Source organism: Argentina anserina, chromosome 6 (genome assembly GCF_933775445.1).
Source record: "Argentina anserina chromosome 6, drPotAnse1.1, whole genome shotgun sequence".
Classification (NCBI taxonomy): domain Eukaryota; kingdom Viridiplantae; phylum Streptophyta; class Magnoliopsida; order Rosales; family Rosaceae; genus Argentina; species Argentina anserina.
Window position 1 is genome coordinate 11,235,369 of NC_065877.1, and position 20,197 is coordinate 11,255,565.

General features: G+C 37.7%; 2 protein-coding genes across 2 annotated transcripts; one reads left to right on the forward strand and one right to left on the reverse strand.

Moving 5' to 3' along the window:
- Positions 1–146: 146 nt before the first annotated feature.
- On the forward strand, positions 147–4,601 carry LOC126798870 (cell division protein FtsZ homolog 2-2, chloroplastic). The gene is made up of 8 exons (XM_050525946.1): positions 147–381; positions 658–1,418; positions 1,530–1,829; positions 2,297–2,387; positions 3,101–3,225; positions 3,392–3,484; positions 3,956–4,021; positions 4,099–4,601. The coding sequence occupies exons 2-8, from the start codon at positions 765–767 to the stop codon at positions 4,216–4,218; spliced, it is 1,449 nt and encodes a 482-aa protein (XP_050381903.1). The 5' UTR covers positions 147–381; positions 658–764; the 3' UTR covers positions 4,219–4,601.
- A 6-nt stretch (positions 4,602–4,607) lies between these two features.
- On the reverse strand, positions 4,608–7,074 carry LOC126798869 (putative pentatricopeptide repeat-containing protein At5g52630). Its single transcript, XM_050525945.1, has one exon. It carries the CDS (start codon positions 7,002–7,004, stop codon positions 4,914–4,916), a length of 2,091 nt encoding a protein of 696 aa, XP_050381902.1. The 5' UTR covers positions 7,005–7,074; the 3' UTR covers positions 4,608–4,913.
- Between the last annotated feature and the right edge of the window lie 13,123 nt (positions 7,075–20,197).

A 20,197-nucleotide genomic window follows, 5' to 3' on the forward strand; every position in this document is an offset into this window, starting at 1 on the left:
GATGTAGCCTTATTTGGGCTCAATTTGCTGACAAAATGTGGGAAGCCCAAATAGCTCACATTTGGTTTTGGAAGCTCTATCTAAAACCCTTCAGTTCACCCGAACGATAAGGGGTTTATGACTTGGTGTTCACAAATCACTAACAACATGATGTTGTTTTCTCAAGGGAGCCCACATGTTTTCCCTAAGTCACCCCCAATCGCTATTTCACTAGATCTTCGTGTTTAATTTCCTCATTTCATTATCATCACCACTTTCACCAGTCCAAGCCTCACCGACTGTTTCCAAGGTTTTCAGTTGTCTAAAACCCCAAATTCCACACACACCCCTTTGGGGATTTTGTTGCCTCTATTTTTGTAGCTCTCTCTTTCAGATTTCTAGGTACCCTTCTCTCTTGCCCTCTTTCCTCTTTCTTGTTTGTTCTGCATTTCTGCTTGGTGGGTCTGATTTTGTTCTTAGCTTTTACTTCATGTTTGCATTGGATTTTGTGTAATTGCTGCTTGTCTTTTGTTTTTGGTTCAAATTGAATTTGGGTACTGTAATGCGTACTGTTTAGGTTAGTGGGTATCTCTCTGATGATGCTTTTAGTCCAGTTTTGACATTTTATGAATCTGTTATGTTGTGTGGTTCTTAGAACTGTCTGGGTTTCTGTAACAGGTGTTGAATTGTGGTGGGGATTGGAAGATTGAGGCGGTTGGGTTTCTGGAAGTATTGCCATTTTATTACTTTGTTGAGTCTGTGGTTTCGAGTTTTGCCACTGTGGGATGGCGACGTATGCAGCGACACATTTTAATTTTTCGGATACTCGGAACCCGGTTGGGGTCCTGACAAGAGTTGGAGGTAGAGTGTTGGTGGAGAAGCACTTGGAAAGAGTTAAAAGTGCGAGAATGCTGCCTGAAGGCAAGTTTGGGTTTGTGGGTGCTGTCCATAAGTCGAGTTTGCGTCAGTTTAAGTGCTCAGCTAACTCTCACAGTGCGGGTTCGTATCCAAATAAGGACCCTTTTCTGAATCTACACCCTGAAGTTTCTATGCTTAGAGGTGAGGGCAATAATACGACCAGCCATTTGAGGAAAGATAATTCCGGTGGGAGTGCGAGTGAGAGCTTGAGTGAGAAATCTTCTCCAAATAGTTACAATGAGGCAAAGATTAAAGTTATTGGTGTTGGTGGTGGAGGGTCAAATGCAGTCAATCGTATGATTGAGAGTGCAATGAAGGGAGTGGAATTCTGGATTGTTAACACTGATGTCCAAGCCATGAGAATGTCGCCTGTATTTCCTGAGAACCGCTTACAAATCGGTCAAGAGCTTACCAGGGGTCTTGGTGCTGGTGGAAACCCAGATGTTGGTATGAATGCTGCCAAAGAAAGCAGGGAATCCATTGAAGAAGCACTATATGGGTCAGACATGGTATTCGTTACGGTAAGCTCCATTCTGTGCTGTTTCACTGTTCTTTATTCCCAACCTTAGGCACTTTGTGCCGTTATCAAACTTATTAAATCCATTCTGCATTTGACACTGAATTACATGCAGGCTGGAATGGGAGGAGGAACTGGCACTGGTGGTGCTCCTGTAGTTGCAGGTGTTGCAAAATCAATGGGCATATTGACAGTTGGTGTTGTGACCACCTCTTTCTCTTTTGAGGGACGAAAAAGGGCAGTTCAAGCTCAGGAAGGCATTGCAGCTTTGAGAGAGAATGTCGACACACTGATAGTCATTCCAAATGACAAGTTGTTGACTGCAGTTTCCCAGTCTACCCCTGTAACAGAGGCATTTAATCTAGCTGATGATATTCTACGCCAAGGTGTTCGTGGTATCTCTGATATAATCACGGTATGTGATTGTTGATAATGTTGCAATTATGAACTTTATCTTGATGATAAGTAGAGTATGATTGGACACATAAAGAATAGCAAACAAAATTTTAAATGGAAAATGAGAGTGAATGATGAACGGTGAATTGTTTTTAGAAGTACTTGATAGATTCTAAGATAGGTGACTCAATGCTTTCCCTCATTTGTACATCCTGAGGGCACCAGTAGTTCTGTATAATTACTTGATACTCTTCTGATAAGTTAGATTTTATCTTTCTATAGCTGCTACTGGGTTGTGAATATAGTGACAGTATGATCGTATATCACAAACTTCTTGTATCGATAACCTGAGTGTATGAGAAGTGCATTGGTATATTCTCGGAACATCATCTTTAGATCAATCTATTTCTATAATTGCTTAGTGGACCATTAGTAGTTTCCTGTCCTATTTTATTACACTAGTTGATAGTCTTTACCTTATTGCAGATCCCGGGGCTGGTAAATGTTGACTTCGCTGATGTAAGGGCTATAATGGCAAACGCAGGTTCTTCATTGATGGGGATAGGAACTGCAACTGGTAATTTCTCATCAATGAAATAGGATGTACACAGTTCTAATATTACGCCATATTCAGAAGCTTTACTTAGAATGTTAAACGTGATTTTGCTGGAACCCAATTGCCATAGCATCCCATGATGACATCATTGTGTCTAACCTTGTGAGAAGTGTTATGATGGCATCAAAAACTTCTCGGTTTATCCCAAGTTTGTTAGATTTGAACATGTAGGTAATTGGTCCTCAATAAGCTACATGGTAAGCTTAGAGAAATGTTCAATTAATGGGCTACTGGATGCGTACAAAAATGAGGAAGTGCCTTTGGCTGTTTTTTTTAAATATATATATTTGTTATAAACCGAAAGTGACATGTTAGTGTTGGAAATGGTTTAACATATGTAGGTTGCAGTCTCCATGTCATGGGATTTGTAGTGTGCTTGTTATCACTTATGAATATGGGTGATATTAAAATTCTTACTTAATTAACATGTTTAACATTGAACGTGGTAACCGATGCCATCTCTAGATGCATTGTGCACTTCTGCTATCTAACATGTCCACTCAGTTATCTATAGTTCTGTACTATGAATAGATTTGCCATGTGGCTGACTTGTGGTCTTTTGGTGTTAGAAGTTCATTTCACCAGACCCTAAATCTTTGTGCGACTCATTTCACCCCTTGTAAATTAAAGATGCAAGTAGGTAACTGTCTTTGTGTTTTTCTTTTCGTCCTTAGGGAAGACAAGGGCAAGAGATGCTGCGTTAAATGCCATTCAATCACCTTTATTAGATATTGGTATAGAGAGAGCTACTGGAATTGTCTGGAATATAACTGGTGGAACTGATTTGACACTCTATGAGGTACCATTTCTTCTGATTGGCATACGACTTTCTTTCCAGAACTTTCTAATTTCCAATATGATTATCCCATCTACTGAATTCTTAAATTAGTGGTGTAATTCACAGTTGATATGAGATATTTGAATATTGCTTTTCTGCTAAACTGTAATGATGGGTGTTCTCATAGGTAAATGCTGCAGCTGAGGTTATATATGATCTGGTAGATCCAACAGCAAATCTAATATTTGGAGCAGTGACAGATCCATCACTCACTGGTCAAGTAAGTGTTGTTGCTTTTTCTGAAGTCTGCAATCCTACCCTTGGTACCTTTGTATCTTACTAAATCAGTAATAACAAATAAGAAAAATAAAATCCACTTGATGTATGAGTACTTCTGAGGATTCCATTAGGATTTCAAAAAATCAACTGTTGGATGAGGTCTTCTAATAATTATTTAAAACATACTTTTTTCAACATACAAGTCATCGAACCATTTTTAAAATCCTGACGAGGAAAAGAACCCCATCAGGTACAGTATATGCTTTTACATGGTCCCTTATTTCTGATATCCTACTGGCGGCCAGGAAAAGTAGTACCAAGTATAGAGCGGCAATGAAGGAATTGCATACGTGCATCTAAAGGCATTTTTTTAAGCGAATAAAAGCTATATTTCCTGATTGGTCTAGTATCTGGTGTCCATTCAGTATGAAAACTAATTATGTGGCATGCTAACTGTCTTGGTTTCGTTCAGGTCAGCATCACTCTAATTGCTACTGGTTTCAAACGCCAAGAAGAAAGTGATGGGAGACCACTCCAGGTATTCCTCAAATCTGATTCTATCTCGCTTTCTCCATGTATCTCCCTTGGCGTTTTTATTACAGTATCAAATTGCAGGCACAAGGAGAAATCACTCTTGGAATCAATCGAAGACCTTCCTCCTTCACTGAAGGTAGTGCAGTTGAGATTCCCGATTTCTTGAAGAAGAAAGGACGCTCGCGTTATCCAAGAGTTTGAAATGCTTCCTTTCCCATGAGTGCCTTGTCTGAGGCCTTTCAGCCTCTTCAGTACCACATCAGCATCAACCGGAGGGATTTAAGGATTTAAGTACGCCGCTGTAGATACTAGATGATAGATCCTCAAGTAGTACTTAGTAGCGGTTTCTAGCCTTCATATATTAACGCACACTCGATTGAGTATTATGTCTGCTCCCTTTTGTTCCCAGAATATCTGAATAAAAGCCATTGGTGTGTATAGAGGTTTTCCATCTAGGAGTGAGGTTTACCATCTGAGGAAATGAGATCGAACTTGTGGAGAAAAGCATGCATGGCTTTCCTTCAGTGAAAAATCTTCGTTGTTTACATAATTTCTGATTTTAATATAAGCTTTAATTTTGTCTCCCAGAATCAGAAGCCATTTACATCTCTGAAAAGCTAAATTAATTGATGGGTAACATTCAGCGTTCTTGGTCCTTCCCTTCAAACCTGGTGATCCATAAAGAAATGATGTACAATAGTTTCTTCATATCAGGTTATTCGTCTTCATCTACATGCTTTTAAATCAAAAGCCTAGAAGCCCCTTTACTCATTCAGTCATTCTCATTCTTATTGTACCCAATTGGCTAAAAAAAAAATTTATTTGGCTAACTGGCTCTTTGGTAAACAGGCAAATAATTTTTGTACTCTACTACAAAACTTGGGCCTTCAAAACTTTTACCAGTAATCTGCACATGAACACAGCCCATCTGCGAAATGGTGAAATCGAGTATTATCCCTTACTATAATCTCTCTTCCAACAACTAAGGAGATGTACTTGATTGCAGAATGACAATCCAAGCACACCCTTATATTTTTCTTCACAATAATTGGCTTTCCCGCAGGCATACTTATCAGTGCAAATGCAAGGGCTATCCTCTCACTATGATGGTGAAGAAGCTCTACCTTTGAATTCTCATCCATATCATGCAGAACAAGATCTGTTTTTGGAACATATCCAGCTTTCTTTATCTCACAAAGAAGACTATCAAGTTTCTCATATATTTCTTTTTTCTGAGGATGAGACCAATCCTCTGCTCCAAACGTGTGTGTTTTGTTTCCTACGTCAACCCAACTATAACCGGGTAATTTCTTCATGCTGCTGTCTTTCATCATCTTCCTCACACTTCTGAAATCCTCCCATTTTTGCTCCTTTGCATGTAGAGTTGAAAGCAAAACATGTGCTCCGCTATTCTCAGGTTCAAGTCGTATCAATTTCTCCGCTGCCAGTTTGCCCCTCTCTTTATCGCCATGAATTGTGCAAGCACCGAGAAAAGAGCACCAACCGAAAGCATTTGGCTGCATTGGCATACTGTTTATGAATTCTTCAGCCTCTTGAAGCCTTCCAGCCCGGCCAAGTAAATCAATAACGCAGGAGTAATGTCCAGCTCGAGGTACTATTCCGTATGTTTTCTCCATAGAGTGAAAGTACTTCAAACCTTCCTCCACCAATCCAGAATGACTACACCCTGTTAAAAGACTGATAAATGTTATTGCATTTGGTTTAACTCCTGCTTGGACCAATCTACTGAAAGTTCTCAAGGCATCATTTCCCAAGCCATGAACTGCAAATACACTAAGCAATGAATTCCACGCCACTTCACTCGGAGTGCCTATCTCGTTAAATACTTGTATTGAACGATCAAGTAACCCACATTTCCCATACATATCAACAAGAACCGAAACCACAAAATCGTCTCTACCAAAATTAAACTTGACCACCTGCGCATGAAGCTGGATCCCTTGTTCAAGTGCAGCTTGGTTAGCACAGGCCTTGATCAAGCTCGAGAAAGTGAACTGATTAGGCTCAACTCCCTCCCTCTGTAAGTCAACAAACACACTAAAAGCCTTCTCGACTTCATCCATCTCGACATAACCATTGATCAGAGACGAATACGACACAATATTTCTCCTCCCGGGGTCAATCTGAAACACATTTGAAGCACTCTCCATATCTCCTGATTTCGAGTACATATCAACCAGAGCATTTCCCACAGCAACATCTACTTCTAACCCCAACTTCACAGCCGTCGAATGAACACACTTTCCATACTGACAATCCCTCAATCCACAACAGGCACTCAATGCACTAGAAACAACATACTTATCCACACCAATCTCATCACTAATCATCCTCTTATAACTCACCAAAGCCGCCTCAAACTCCCCACTCTTGGCATACCCATCAATCATCGAAGTCCACGACACAGCATCCTTACTCGGCATCTCCTCAAAAACCCTGCAAGCCTCAACCATCACCCCACATTTGGAATACATATCCGCCAAGTTACTCCCCACAAACAGCTCACAACCCAAGCCCATCTTCAATGCAAGACAATGCAGCTGCCTCCCTATCCCAACCGACCCAAGAACCACACAGCCTCTGATGACACTAGCAAATGCGAACTGGGTCGGGCTCTCCCCGGCTCTTATCATCTGGGAAAAGGCCTGGAAGCTCTCGGAGAACCTCGAGTTCTGAGAGAACCCGGTTACCATGGCGGTCCAGGAAACCAAGTTTCTTTGAGGCATTTGGTCGAAGAGTTTGAGGGCGTAATCGGGGTGGGCGCATTTGGAGTACATGTTGAGGAGGTGGTTGGTGAGGAAGAGGCATAGTGGGTAGTGAGTGCGGAGGAGGTGAGCGTGGAGGTGTTTGCCTTTGTTTAGCTGCTTGGTTTTTGCGTAGGTTTGGATGATTTGAGCCAAGGTGGCGGTGGTGGACTCGTCATTGAGAATTTGGCCGCCAAAACGGCGCAAGGTTTGAAAACTCATAAAAGGGAAGGGTACTTTGACGATGAAAATTTATCAGAGGGGAGCTTTACATTTCTACATGAAAAATGATATTGTCAGCACGGAGTTTAAGATTAGGTAATTAATCATGTCTCCCATTTCATTGGGAACTAATACAGTTTGTACTTGGTTATATTGCTTGGTCTTTTGGTGATGTTTTGTTTTAACCGCTTTAATTTCGGCTTCCGGGATAAAATTATTAAATATGTCCCGTTCTGATTTCATCCCGAGTTTAAAGAGTTGAACATGAAACGAGATTAGTCGAATCTTGTCTCATGTTCAATCTTCATAAGAAAAAACTCTAAGGCGCAGAGTTCGAAGCCAATCTAAATCACAAGTGAAGCCAACAAAACCAAATATAAGAACCACTAGGAATCACAGTCAACGACAAGGCTCTAAACACCCAAATCTTCAGATCGAGCAGCCTGAACACGTAGCCTAAAAAACTCCGACGACGTCATCCCCAGTCAGTATCGGAAACCGAGAGACCAGGAAAAGAGAATGGAAAACCGTCGGCGAATACAACGGAGCTCCAAGGATTTTGATGGCGAAATAGAGAAGGCCGGAAGCAATGAGTGGCATTACGAAGATGGTTCATGTTGTACTTTAACTTTTAATCAATATACCATTGTCTAATTTGCATTCTCCTACTTATTCAAAAATAAAAGGAGACTAATTTACATCAGATTTCCACATGGAAGTGTCGTAAATGATGATTATATGAAAGAATTTCTAAACTAAATCTTCCATATTCATACTAAACAAACAATATATACCATAAATTCGTCTAACAAATTCAAATATTACTATATATTTGGATCAGTCCTTCATAGTTCATACCACACCATTGAGACTAGGCTAGGCTAAAGGACCAGCGTGTCTCACAAATTAGGAACACTGCTGATCGAAGCTCTTTTTTTCTAAATTAGGAGTTGAAGATTGTATAACCTGTCAAGATCTCCATCGCAAATATGCATGCTCACCAAAGTGATGAGTGATCTCTGTTATTTTTCCTTTTTCATATATCATTTCATCAGTGGTTGGTGACTACATCTCATCATCAATCTTGTTCTATGTTTCTAGTGCGTTACTCTGTGGCCAACTTGGCTAGTTGGACTTGGAACAGATCAGGATTATGTGGTTATGAAAAGTATTTGCTATAATAACAATTCAGAGAATATTCTCTCTGGTATTAGAACTAGTTATAGACATCCACACATTTAAGCATTGTGGATGGTATAGGTCTTGTGACGCTCACAGGTAATAACACACAGCATCCAAATATTCACACTCATTTACTGGATTTGGTTTACTTTGGTAGCTTCTCTAAAAGTGTTTTGAACTCGCCTGATTCCATCTTTGCACTTTGTCTCAATGACAAATCGTTCGTACGGTATCCCACGTTTGGGTACGTCTTAACAAGATTGGTACCTCATTTTCTCGAACATCGATCATAAGAGTATCTCAGATCTCGGTATGTTTTTGCCTCCGATCCTGAACCCTAAACGTAGAACGTATCTCTAACTCTACCATAACAAGTCCTACGCCAAGAATCACATTGCCGAGGAAGATGAACGAATCCCCACAGGGAAAAGGACATAGAGAAGTTATTGGAATTATATAAAATCTAAACTTCAAGTTTATAATAGACAATTTACAGAGAAGTTGATGGCTCTCTATCAAAGGTTGAAACATATCATAATTTTTTACTACCAGAGTCCCAGAGAGAGCAACGATACTATACCCGAATTCAATCATTTACCCGAAAATCTCACCATAACTTGTTCCGACCTATTCAAACTTCAACCTAGCTAGCAAGAATCTTCTTGATTTGAACCATAACCTTAGTAGTTTGAAGCTTCAATGAAACTGAGTCTGTGTATCAAAATAGAATTATCAAACTATGCTAGTAAAATATAATTTTTTATAAGCTTTTATTTAGGCAATATATATAATAGGAAAATAGCATATAAGAATCCATACGTATTCATTCAAATTTAAGGAGGGTGTATTGTATATAGAATTAATGGGAGTTTTAAAGAAATCAATGAAATTCAAAAGTTTAACTGTATTCAATATAGACTTTTAATTATCAATTATGAGTTTTAAAAGTCATTATAAAATCTATGAAGTACCTACAGACTTTTAAAAATGAATAGAATTCTGTAGGTATTCAAAATATCATTTATACTTATGGAATTATAAACTCATGAAATCTTATGGACTTTGTAATGTTAATTATACACACCACAATCTAAAAATTGTCTAGCTTTAGACCAAAGATTTTCATGGACTTTCTCATGGACTTTATCATAGTATTTTAAAACGTTCATTCTCCACCATTTATCTTTATTTTATTTTTGTCTTTTCTTTACCGATTCTTTTTCCTACAGCCTAACATGTTTATGCCCATGTTTATTCATATGATCTCATGATTGTTTTATTCTTCTTTATATTATGTTCTTACCTTGTATCTTTACACTTATTAAAACCTCATTATCATATGTGAACACATGTTAAATGCTAACAATAAAAACAATGACGATAAAAGAAGTACGTAAAGAGAAAAGAGAATAATGATCATATCAATGTGTCATGAACACCGACGTCTTTAGCTTGAAACTTTCTGAACAATTTAATTACTTCCATTTCTTTAGTCCCTATTTGTCGATAGATTAATTTTGAAGGGTTTCTTTTAAATTTTATTAAATAATTGAGATTCTCTAATGACTTTGTATTTTTATAATAGACACAACCAATAAATTTGTTTAAAAAAATATTTTGTATAAAATTTTCTAGGATGCATTAATCCCCATCCAATAGCACCTACGAGGTGTCATAAAACTCATAGGGCCAACCTAGATACTTAGGATGCACCCGTGAATGAAGCAAATTATCATGGAGCCATGGACTTGTAGTTGCACACTATTCAGTTACCATTCGTTATTTTCAAAACTAAATAACAAGTAGTTTCAATTTTTTTATGAGTACCGAGAAATTTATGAGAGTATCAATATCAATTATCTGGATTTCACGAATTAATAAAAGTCAGTAGATATCAGTCTAAAGTTTGTGGTTGAAATAAGTGATTTTGATAATTCTATGAAAGTCTATGTACTTTTTAAAGATTCCGTGGAGTTTCTAAAAAATCTGTCAATTAAAATAAATCTACACAAATTTATATACAATACAACCCCCTAACTGAGACACATGACCAGGGTCCAATACAAGATAAGAAATATGATCATTTCTAGTGATGCATTTTTCTTTGCCTACTTATATCTTGTCTAAATCAACTAGCCATATACATCGTATTTGACTGTTTTAAAGTAGAATGATAGGTTATTGTAAGGCATTTTTCTTTGCTTAAGAAGTTCCAAGTACTTCTAGTTAAATACATGTTAAAGGAAAAAAATGTTCTTTACATGGCACAGAACACTAGTTGCTTTCAATCGTTCCCTAACCACACTTAACCATCACATTGATTGGGAAATGATAAGAAAGTTCAAACAATATTAATCACTGGAGCAAATATAGATATGAAATTTTCATCTAAATGAAACTAAAGCCAAATCAATGTAATAGTATGAAAATGGCAAAATGCTAAAAGACCTTAAATTTGTTACTGATGAACACAAACACAATCTTAAAAGAAGAACAAAAAGAAAGAACCATAAGCTCTCTGCACATCTTACACTCAAATTTCAAAGTTGGAAACTCACTTTAAAAAAAAAACTAAAAGGGAAAAGGAACGAAGAAAAGAGAGAAAAACCCTAGCCGCATGAGAACAACGACATGTGGTGTTGAGTCCTGTTCGGTGGCATGCTCTTGTCGTTGTCGGACAGGCTCTACTTGGTTCCGGAGTGTCTGCTGATCTCTATAGTCTGAGATATGTTTGGGATAGTGTGTGGTTATGAGGAGGAGGAGGAGAGGTCACTTGAGCTTTGGTGTTTGCTTCGCTAGGCACACGGGGGGAGGTGTAAGCGTCGTTGGCTTGTGGACGATCCGGCTGCCGTTGGTCTTTGGAGGCCTGAATCGGATTGTATCGGATCCGATATGGGTGGTGTTGTTTAGCTTCGATCCAAGTGGACGTGGATTAGCCAAGAGTGACGTTTGGCCATTGAAGGCAAAGACCCAGCAAAGAATGAGGGGCGGTGCATGGGGCGGTTCTCCGACAGGTGCTGATGCAAGGTGGAGCTTGGCATGGTCGGCGGTTTCCTCTTCTGGGAATAAGGTTTGGGTTTGAGCTTCCCTTTTGGGCCTAACCCTAAGTATTTTTATCATTTTAGTTAGTTTAATTTAAGTTGGTGTTTTAAGTTAATAAGTTCATACTATAGTTGTGTAGGTGATGTCGGGTTTCGTGTCTGTGTGTACACTTAGTGTGTCTTGTCTGCTCTAGGTAGGTGGCGAGTTCCTTGCTTTGTCAAATGGTCGTTGCCGCCTAGTTGTAGGGTGAAACTTAGTGCTGCCGGATTAATTTTCTGGCGGCAACATAGTCAAAGAGCTGCATTATTAAACATTAGGTTACGTAGTCAGGTTACATACGTACCAATCTTTCCATTATATCATTGTTGTTCTAAAGCAAATAGAGTACTCAGTCATGTAGTACTATTTGCTAGTTGGTGTTTTGTTGGGTACTTATTTGTAGGAACTTCTAATATTATTTCAGACCTTTCTAATGATGAGTTTAGACTTTTATGTCCCCCCATGTATTTGACGATTTCACTAATGAAAGGTTGAATGCAGCCGCACCAGCCATATATTTTAAAAAAGGTTGGAAACTCATAATGGAAACAAAATCATTGAAATAAAAACATAAAGACACGCTTAATTCCCTAGATGACATATGCAAGTCTGCATTGCACAAAGAATAGAAATTTAAAGTCTGCATTACATAATTGTTTTACAAAATGATGTCAAACTCATAGGCATTGTAGCATGCTAACCAGAACGAAAAAACGCAATTGTCAATTGCAGAATAACCGATAACAACACGATGAATCCTTCAATGGGCTGACACTTACACACCCCAAATTGAAAACCACACACCCTTTCTAGTTTTTTTAATAATATTTCACCTCACAACTCTTTTCAATTCCTAAGATACCCTCGAGTCATATTCTTTCTTGCTCTAGTCCTCCACCAAACAATGACAATCTCTCTCTCTCTTTCTCTCTCTCTCTCTTTCTCTCTCTTCTCCGATAGAACTTTCTGGTTTCATATTTAACAACCCATCCTTTCATATCATACCCAACTCCTTAAGTGTTCACACAATCACGGGGTAAAACAGATTGAGATCGAAGTTTCAGAAAAGTTACCTCATCATCGAAATCATCATTAAGTTGGAGCAGTTAAACTCCGATTGTTCATAAAGAAGAATTAGATTATGTGAGCAAATGATGCAGAGCACATGAGTACGATTAAGCTCCACATAACCCATCCAACCTAGATCAATGACTAATTAAAACCCACTTGTACTGAAGTCACTTATTTTGGGAAGAACTAATAACACAAATAATGAAACAAAAACCTACCTAGAGCTTACATGTGTTTTAGAACAAAACCCGGTAAAGCAAACAGCTAAAAAGCAACAAAACTTCACAGACTTGTAATTAGAAAGAGATGGGGGCTTTGGGTGCCCATGATTGTGATTTGAGCCCGTGATCAAGTATTGAAGTGGGAGATAAATGAGCTTAGACAGAGTAGTCGGGCTTGGAATGAACATCTAACATTGTCGTCTAGATGGTGCCGGTAGGTGGCTTTGATTGACCTAATAGATTTGACAGTATACTACCATACATGTACAGTGATCAAAATCAATGTTTTGGAGGATTGAATGAGATTTGGTTGGAGGTAGGAGGGTTTGTTGATGATTTCAAAAGGCGTAAGTGATAGTGGTGGCGGCGGTGGTGGTGGAAGAGGAGGAGAAGATGAATCTGTGGTGGTGAGATGGTTTTACAGTCACAGGCTATGGGTCTATGAGAACGACAAATAAACAAAATCAAAATGGAAACAGAGGGCAATTTGGGAAGTCAAATCATTTGTAAGATGAAATATTATTAAAAAAATAGAAAGGGTGTGTGGTTTTCAATTTGGGGTGTGTAAATTTCACACCCCATTATAATTTATCCCAAATTTGGATTTGAATATGAATCAACACAAAACTAACACTTGGGGTTCAAACTGATTTTGGGTTTTCTTCCGGCTTTACAAGAGGGAGATGCCAGAGGACCAAGAAGAGAGTCAACCTCGTTCTTGCTCGTTTTCCAATTTTGCAATAACTTGGGTGAAAGGATTGTAGGCGATTTGGGGATCTACAAGGAAAATGAAGATTTTTTCATTTGTTAAGTGCTCGAGGAAGCAATAGGTGGTAACTCATCGACATTTAATTGGTTTGAATCGGGTGAGCGTTTACCTTTCAATAAAACTGTCTTTACTGTGTTTGAGTTTTTCTTCAAGTCTTGGTTAACGTCCATTGATTGACGCCATCTCCTTTATCCAATCACGTGAGCATCGCATGGCCATATAGGTTCACGGTCGTGCACGCAAGACACTCCGGTTTTACATATGATAGAAAATACATGTATTGACACATAAATGTATGCAGCCATACATTGATACATACATATTAATTATTGTTTTGTATACGACTACGACTATATGTACATTATGATATTATTCAATGAAATTAATTGACATTTGGACTCATAACACAACTTGTCTGATGTAGATCGACATAAATTTCCAAGACATAAGTAAACCATGGGCTGCTAGTGGGTATGAGGAACAACTAAAAAAATATCTATTGTTAGCCCCAGAATGTCTCAATTCTTGAATTGTATTTAATACACCAAACTCTGAGCAAAATTTTCAAAATATAAAACATTTCAAATAAAACTCCACAATCCCATTGGCCCAAAAGCTTTCCCCAATCAATGTTGTATCATTGGACTTTAGATTTGACATGTTTTTTTTTCCTCTAAATTTGAAATTTAATTAGACAGAAAACTCGTTTGGATTCTCATAGACTCATACAATGATTACTCTAATATCCCCTAATCTGAAAATTTTCTTTAATCTACCCCAAAATAAATACATCAACCTTCCTTTTAGGTTTTATTTCTATAATTATCATTTTTCATTTTTCTGATTTCACTTTTTTGTCCTTTAGATATAAAAGTAAAACACATCTCCTTAAATATAGTTTGACAAATTTTAAATTTAATTAACATGTAACAAAGAATATAAACGTAAAAATTAGAGAAAATCTAGGACAAGAAAGAGTCAAACAATTATAATAAGAAAATATATAAATCTGAGTGATTTTGATTATTCACTTAACTAAAACAATCAAATGCTTTGAAGGTTGCTAAATTGGTGCTTATATTTTGTTGTAAAGAACAATTAGGATAAAGAACTAAACTACCTATACAATATAAATCGAAACAACTCCACAAAATAACTTCAACTTAATAGAATTGAAAGGTATGAACCAACAAAATAGAAGCAAAGTTAAGTACTATTCAATAAAATCAACAAAAATCTACACAAATGATCCTACTAAACAGATTCAAAACATATTTACCAACATAATAAAAGCAAAATTTAGTACCTACTCAACAGAACAAAACCTCCAACCCACTTATATCTATCTAATATAATCAAAGAACTTATTATACCCAAACAACATAAATAAAGTTATCAATCCTACCACCTATTGAGAAGAACCGAATGAAAACTTTACCTATTTAGTAGAATCACAAATACTTCATGGATAGAAGGAAAAATGCATACATACATACCTAGCACACAAGCTAGGTTCCAATTTATTCGAACTAAATACGCACACTTAATGTCCTACTAAGTATAGAAACACCAAACTTAAACAGAATAACATATCATCAACCGTACCTCAATGAACAAATAAATATGCCGCTCCCCCCCCCCCCCCCCACCAACTCCTTATTTGCAATTCACTTATATCACATACTAGAACTACTACATTATTGATAAGCGTTTTTATTGTGCATCAATAAAACCCTGTAAAATAATGGTTAGTAGTATAAGCAAGCAGAGTGTTGTTACATGTAATGACCCAGGTTTTCGAAACAAATTATTGGATTGTTTTAAATTTTATAAAGTTGTGAAATTTATTAAACGTGTTTGTTTCACTTTGCGACGTCGGAAATTGAAAATGGAAACGTTATCGGAAATGTGATTTAGAAAAACGTTACGTTTCCACGACGTAAGTATCAACTTTTATTCTGTCGCTTGTTTGCGAAAACTTCCTTCACAAGAATTGTAGAGCTCGTCGATACGAGTTCGTGGACACGTCATGCGTTCTAATCGGACGTCGTACGTGAAAGTTATTAACGACGGAAGTTAGTTTCTGATTTTAGAAGTAGGTATAAAAAAGGAATTTTGGAGTTTAGGGTTTCCATTTTCGGAAACCCTTTCTCTCTCCTCACACCCGCCTCCCTCACCCTGATCGCTCTCTCTCCCCGACCCTTATCTCTCTCGCTGGCGATCTCCCTCCACCGCCCTCCGTGTTCGACACTGCCGGTGTCTTTGAGACCGCACGCCCACTGTGCATCGACCGGTGGTGACGGCGACGCACCCCAGGTGGAGATCGAGGCAGTGCTGACGGAGCTCGACCTCGAGATCATCGATTTCGACGACGCCGGCATCACAGGAGCTCGGAGCCACCACGTAGAGATCTCCTTCCTCCTCCTCGACGCAAATCGACCTACGGTGGGACTCGATTCGAGCGGCGACGCCAGCTATCTCCTCCTCTCGAAACCGAGACCTTGCGGCGGCGAGTGCGGTGGTCTCCGGTTGTTCTAGGGCACCCTCTGGTAAGGTTGCATTCAATTCAATGATTGTGATGTTTGTGGATGAAATTTGGGATTGTTTGAGGAAGATTTGGAGAGAATCGGAGGAAGAGGTGAAATGATGAACACCGCCACCTTAGTCGCGCGTGGTGTAGTGTGGAGGAGGCTAGGGGCGGCGTGAGGCCGTGGGAAGGAAGAGGGGAAGAAAGAAGAGTTTGGGGACACTACACGCCGGTCTTCGGGTCGGCGCGTGGGCCCCACGCGCGGTCGCCGGAGGTGGCGCGTGAATAGTATTTTTGAAACAGTAAATTTGTAAATTTTATTTTTACGAACGGTGAATGTAAAAAGTAATTTACATATAGTGAAAATGTAAATTTATTTTACGTACGGTAATTGTAAATGTAAATTACGTAGAATAAATATAAAAGTAATTTCGGAAGGGTAAATCGTAATTATTATTTACTGAGACAGTATTTACGATTGAATAGTATGCATACGTACATAAATACGTAAATAGTATGTACTCATACATAAAATACGTAATTAATATGTATTTGTACAGTAATATATGAATAGTAGATTCATGAATAGTAGATACACGAATAGTAAATACGTGAACAGTAATTTCGTAAAACCCGAAAATTGCTGAACAGTAAAATATTATTACTGTTTCGGCATTTAAGGTTTACGTAACGATTCTAAATTCATTTCTTATATTTTGAAGGTGATCGATAATTCAAGTAAATGATTTACTTTCGGAATCGTGAAATTACGCTCGAGATTATAATGTGAGTAAAATCTCACATTTACGAATATACCTTTGCGGAAATTCAAGATTATGCGGAATTTTAAAGAATGAAATATGACATGTATATGATATAGTGGAATGTGTATTTGTATAAATGGTAAATATGTACATATATATAGTTTGATATATATCTTGAGCTTGTTGATTTGATTGTACAATATAACGTGATTATTATTGTACGTGGTTTTAACATTGAGTTTTGTTAAAACGTGTTTTTGTCTTCGGACGTGTTTTGTTTTCAGACGTGTTTATGTCTTTGGACGTGTTTTGTCTTCGGACGTGTTTATGTCTTCGGGCATGTTTTGTCTTCGGACGTGTTTATGTCTTCGGACGTGTTGTCATGTTGGAAACTAGCCTTTGGCCGGGCGAAATTTATGATACAGTTAGAGCTCTAGTATGTCTGCCGGGGTACTGCATAAGAAGTAACAGTTGGGTTATCGGCTTATGAGTACCCATATTTTGATATTGGATAACAGGTGGTTGTCCAATGTCGGCGGTGTACTACATGGGGGGGGGGTAACAGAGGTGTACCATCGCTCATGAGTACCCGTATTATAAATGCATTTGGGTAAACATAGGGGTTGCCCAACTTCTCATGAGCATATATATTTTCACATGATTAGACAATCAGACGGGCCGTCTAATGAGTCATGAGTGTATTTATTATTATTGATTTGTAGATTTTCGTATATGTTTTTATACGAGTGTATTTGTTGTTTTACTCATACGAGCTGCAAACCTTATCGGGTTTGTGTTTACAATCCTGGTGCACATATTCAATGGTGTAGGGGATAATTCCGCATGTGTGGATTAGCGGAAATCGACGGACCACTCCGAGGACTCGAAGTTGTTTCATCCATCTTGTGGTGAGGATTTGTGTGGATTTATGTGAGGATTGGTGTGGATTTATGTGAGGATTTTGTGAGGATTGTTACATTTCCATTTGATATAATGTTGAATTATAAATTTGGTTTGTAATAATCGGTTTAACTGAGTTGTATTTTGAACTCAGAAATGATCCGTTGTGACATTAAAATGATTTCGATTTATTGAGATTGCTTTAGAGTTTTTCATGACTTCGAAATTTGAGTTTCATACTCGAAATTTTGTGGTCGTGACATTACAAGCCGGGGATCCAAAGCTAGAGATGAATCACATAAACGTTGAACTCTCGAAATGGTTTTGGGGTTTATAGTTTCGGATTATAAGTTTAAACAGAAAATAAAACATAAATTACTATATTCATGTGATCAATCAACCAACACACAAACAATTACCAACAAAACGTACAAAGGAAATCAACGAATCTCTATTCTTAACACATGCATATGCCAAACTCTAGTGGACAAGTAAAAATCACAAGTTATAGCTTCACATCGAATCAGATTACTTCGCGCATCTCTAATCCAAAACATGAACATGTAATTCCTTACTTCACGCATCAAAATAACAATTATCATGTCATTCTCAATCCTACCACGTATCAATCTATTAATTATGTCACCTACTTAACAAATCGATTATGGTTGTCGCTTTATTGATTACTCAATCTATTAGGTATGTCACCTTGTTAACACGTTAAACAAACACTTAGGTGAATTCTATTTGTAAAACTAACTTCGCGCCTTGAATCACACATATCATTGAGCATAGAATTGTGAATCATTAAGCTATAACAAGATAAACTCACGGCATAAACATAGTACATCATTGAATAAGAAAACGAAAATCACTTCATAATATCTTGAAAATTTGTAAAATACATATGATCTTTCACCAATTCGGAACTAACCAAAAACAAACACACAACAAAAAACAAAACAACCAAACCGTGAACATAGCAATAGAAGTGACCAGTTACACTTTGTCAATCTCGTATGAGGTATCAAGACAAGGTAGCAAGGCTTCTACTTGAATGGAAACCCTAGGCTTCGCACTTTAGATTGAATGAGATGAGGGATTTATGGTGCTCACTGCTTGCTTTGTTTGAAGATGTTTAATGTTGTTTAGGGCAAAGCTTTGGCTATATTTGGCACAAGGATTGGTGATGATTTTGAATGCACAACTCCCTCCTATATATAGAGAATGTCAAGGGCAGTAGGAGACATGAATTTGATGTCCAAAATATCCTCCAACCAATGAGAAAGTTTCCCTTCAAGTGAAGAACAAGTTAGCATCTTTCCTTTAGGATTTTTGAAATTGGCAGAACTGATTTTTGTGCAATGATTCCATCATAACTTCGTCTAGGAAATAGCTATCGATGTGATTCTAAATCCTACGGAAACTAGACTCACACAACTTTCTATTCATATATGGCATGTTTTCTAATTCACTATTAGCTGTCCTGAGGAGTCCGTAGAAGTTGGATGACGTGCACTGACAGATTTCCTGATTCTTGTAGGATTTGACTTTAATGCATACCTTCTTACTTTGCACGACTTAACAGAGATATTTTAGGTTTTACTGCTGGTCTTGGGTTTCATGTCTTTCTAAAAAATCACATGGTTGTCACATGCTTCAGTATAAGGGTCGGGTTTCTCCAGTTGGACACTTCAAAGCTCATCTCTAATTGTGACACCAACTTGTAAATTCTAGATCATCCTTGCACATCCCTAGTGTTATTAGGATTCCTTCACCTTGTAGGATTGGCCTTCTCCTATTAGGATTACAGTTTCCTTGGTCAACTAGGCTTCTTCTTTTATGCAAAGAATATACAAGTTAGAAATAAGGAGAGAACTAGAATATGAAAGTTGAATCCTACTCGAGCAAATCACACATATTCGAGTTAAGCTCTTCTAAGTGTTTTATTCTTACAAAATGAACTAAAACACATTAAATAAGAAGTAACAAAGAGTAAGAATATGACATATACTCATTAAGAACATCACACTTTGTGCTACTATCAATTGTATCATTAAAGTTGGAGCTATTGATATTGATAATCTCCTTCGATATGGATATCATGTTTTTTTTAAGGGTAAATTATAAAATAGTACCATCTCACATCATAATTAGAAAAAAGTCGCCACTTATTTCTCAATTATAAAAAAGTTATCTCAAGTAACTAGAAATTAGAAAATAGTCCCTTTTAAAAATATTTTTCCGGACAATTTTACCTTTTTTTCTTCATCTTCATCTTCTTTTTTCATTATTCTAATTTCGGCCATAACTTTGTCATCCGGCGATAGATTTGAGAGTGGTTGATACCATTGGAAATATATCTCTCATCTCTTTCATTTGATACCCTACCCACTCATAGCTGACCACTATACAAGGTGCAGAAATCCTAGCAAGGGGGTTGCCGCCGTCGATGGAGGTACTCTAAGCAATTATGGCGAAACCGGAGTTCAAAGTTCCTTAATTCTAGTTATTCTCTTCATTATGAGCATAATCATACCAATCTCCATTGAATTCAAACATAAATTCACATTTTTAGACATTCCTCTCGGTATGTAATACCCGCTGTCACACCTCACACTTGTTGTCACACCCAAGGAACAAAATCTCCCCAATATTTCTGATATATCCTCTGATAT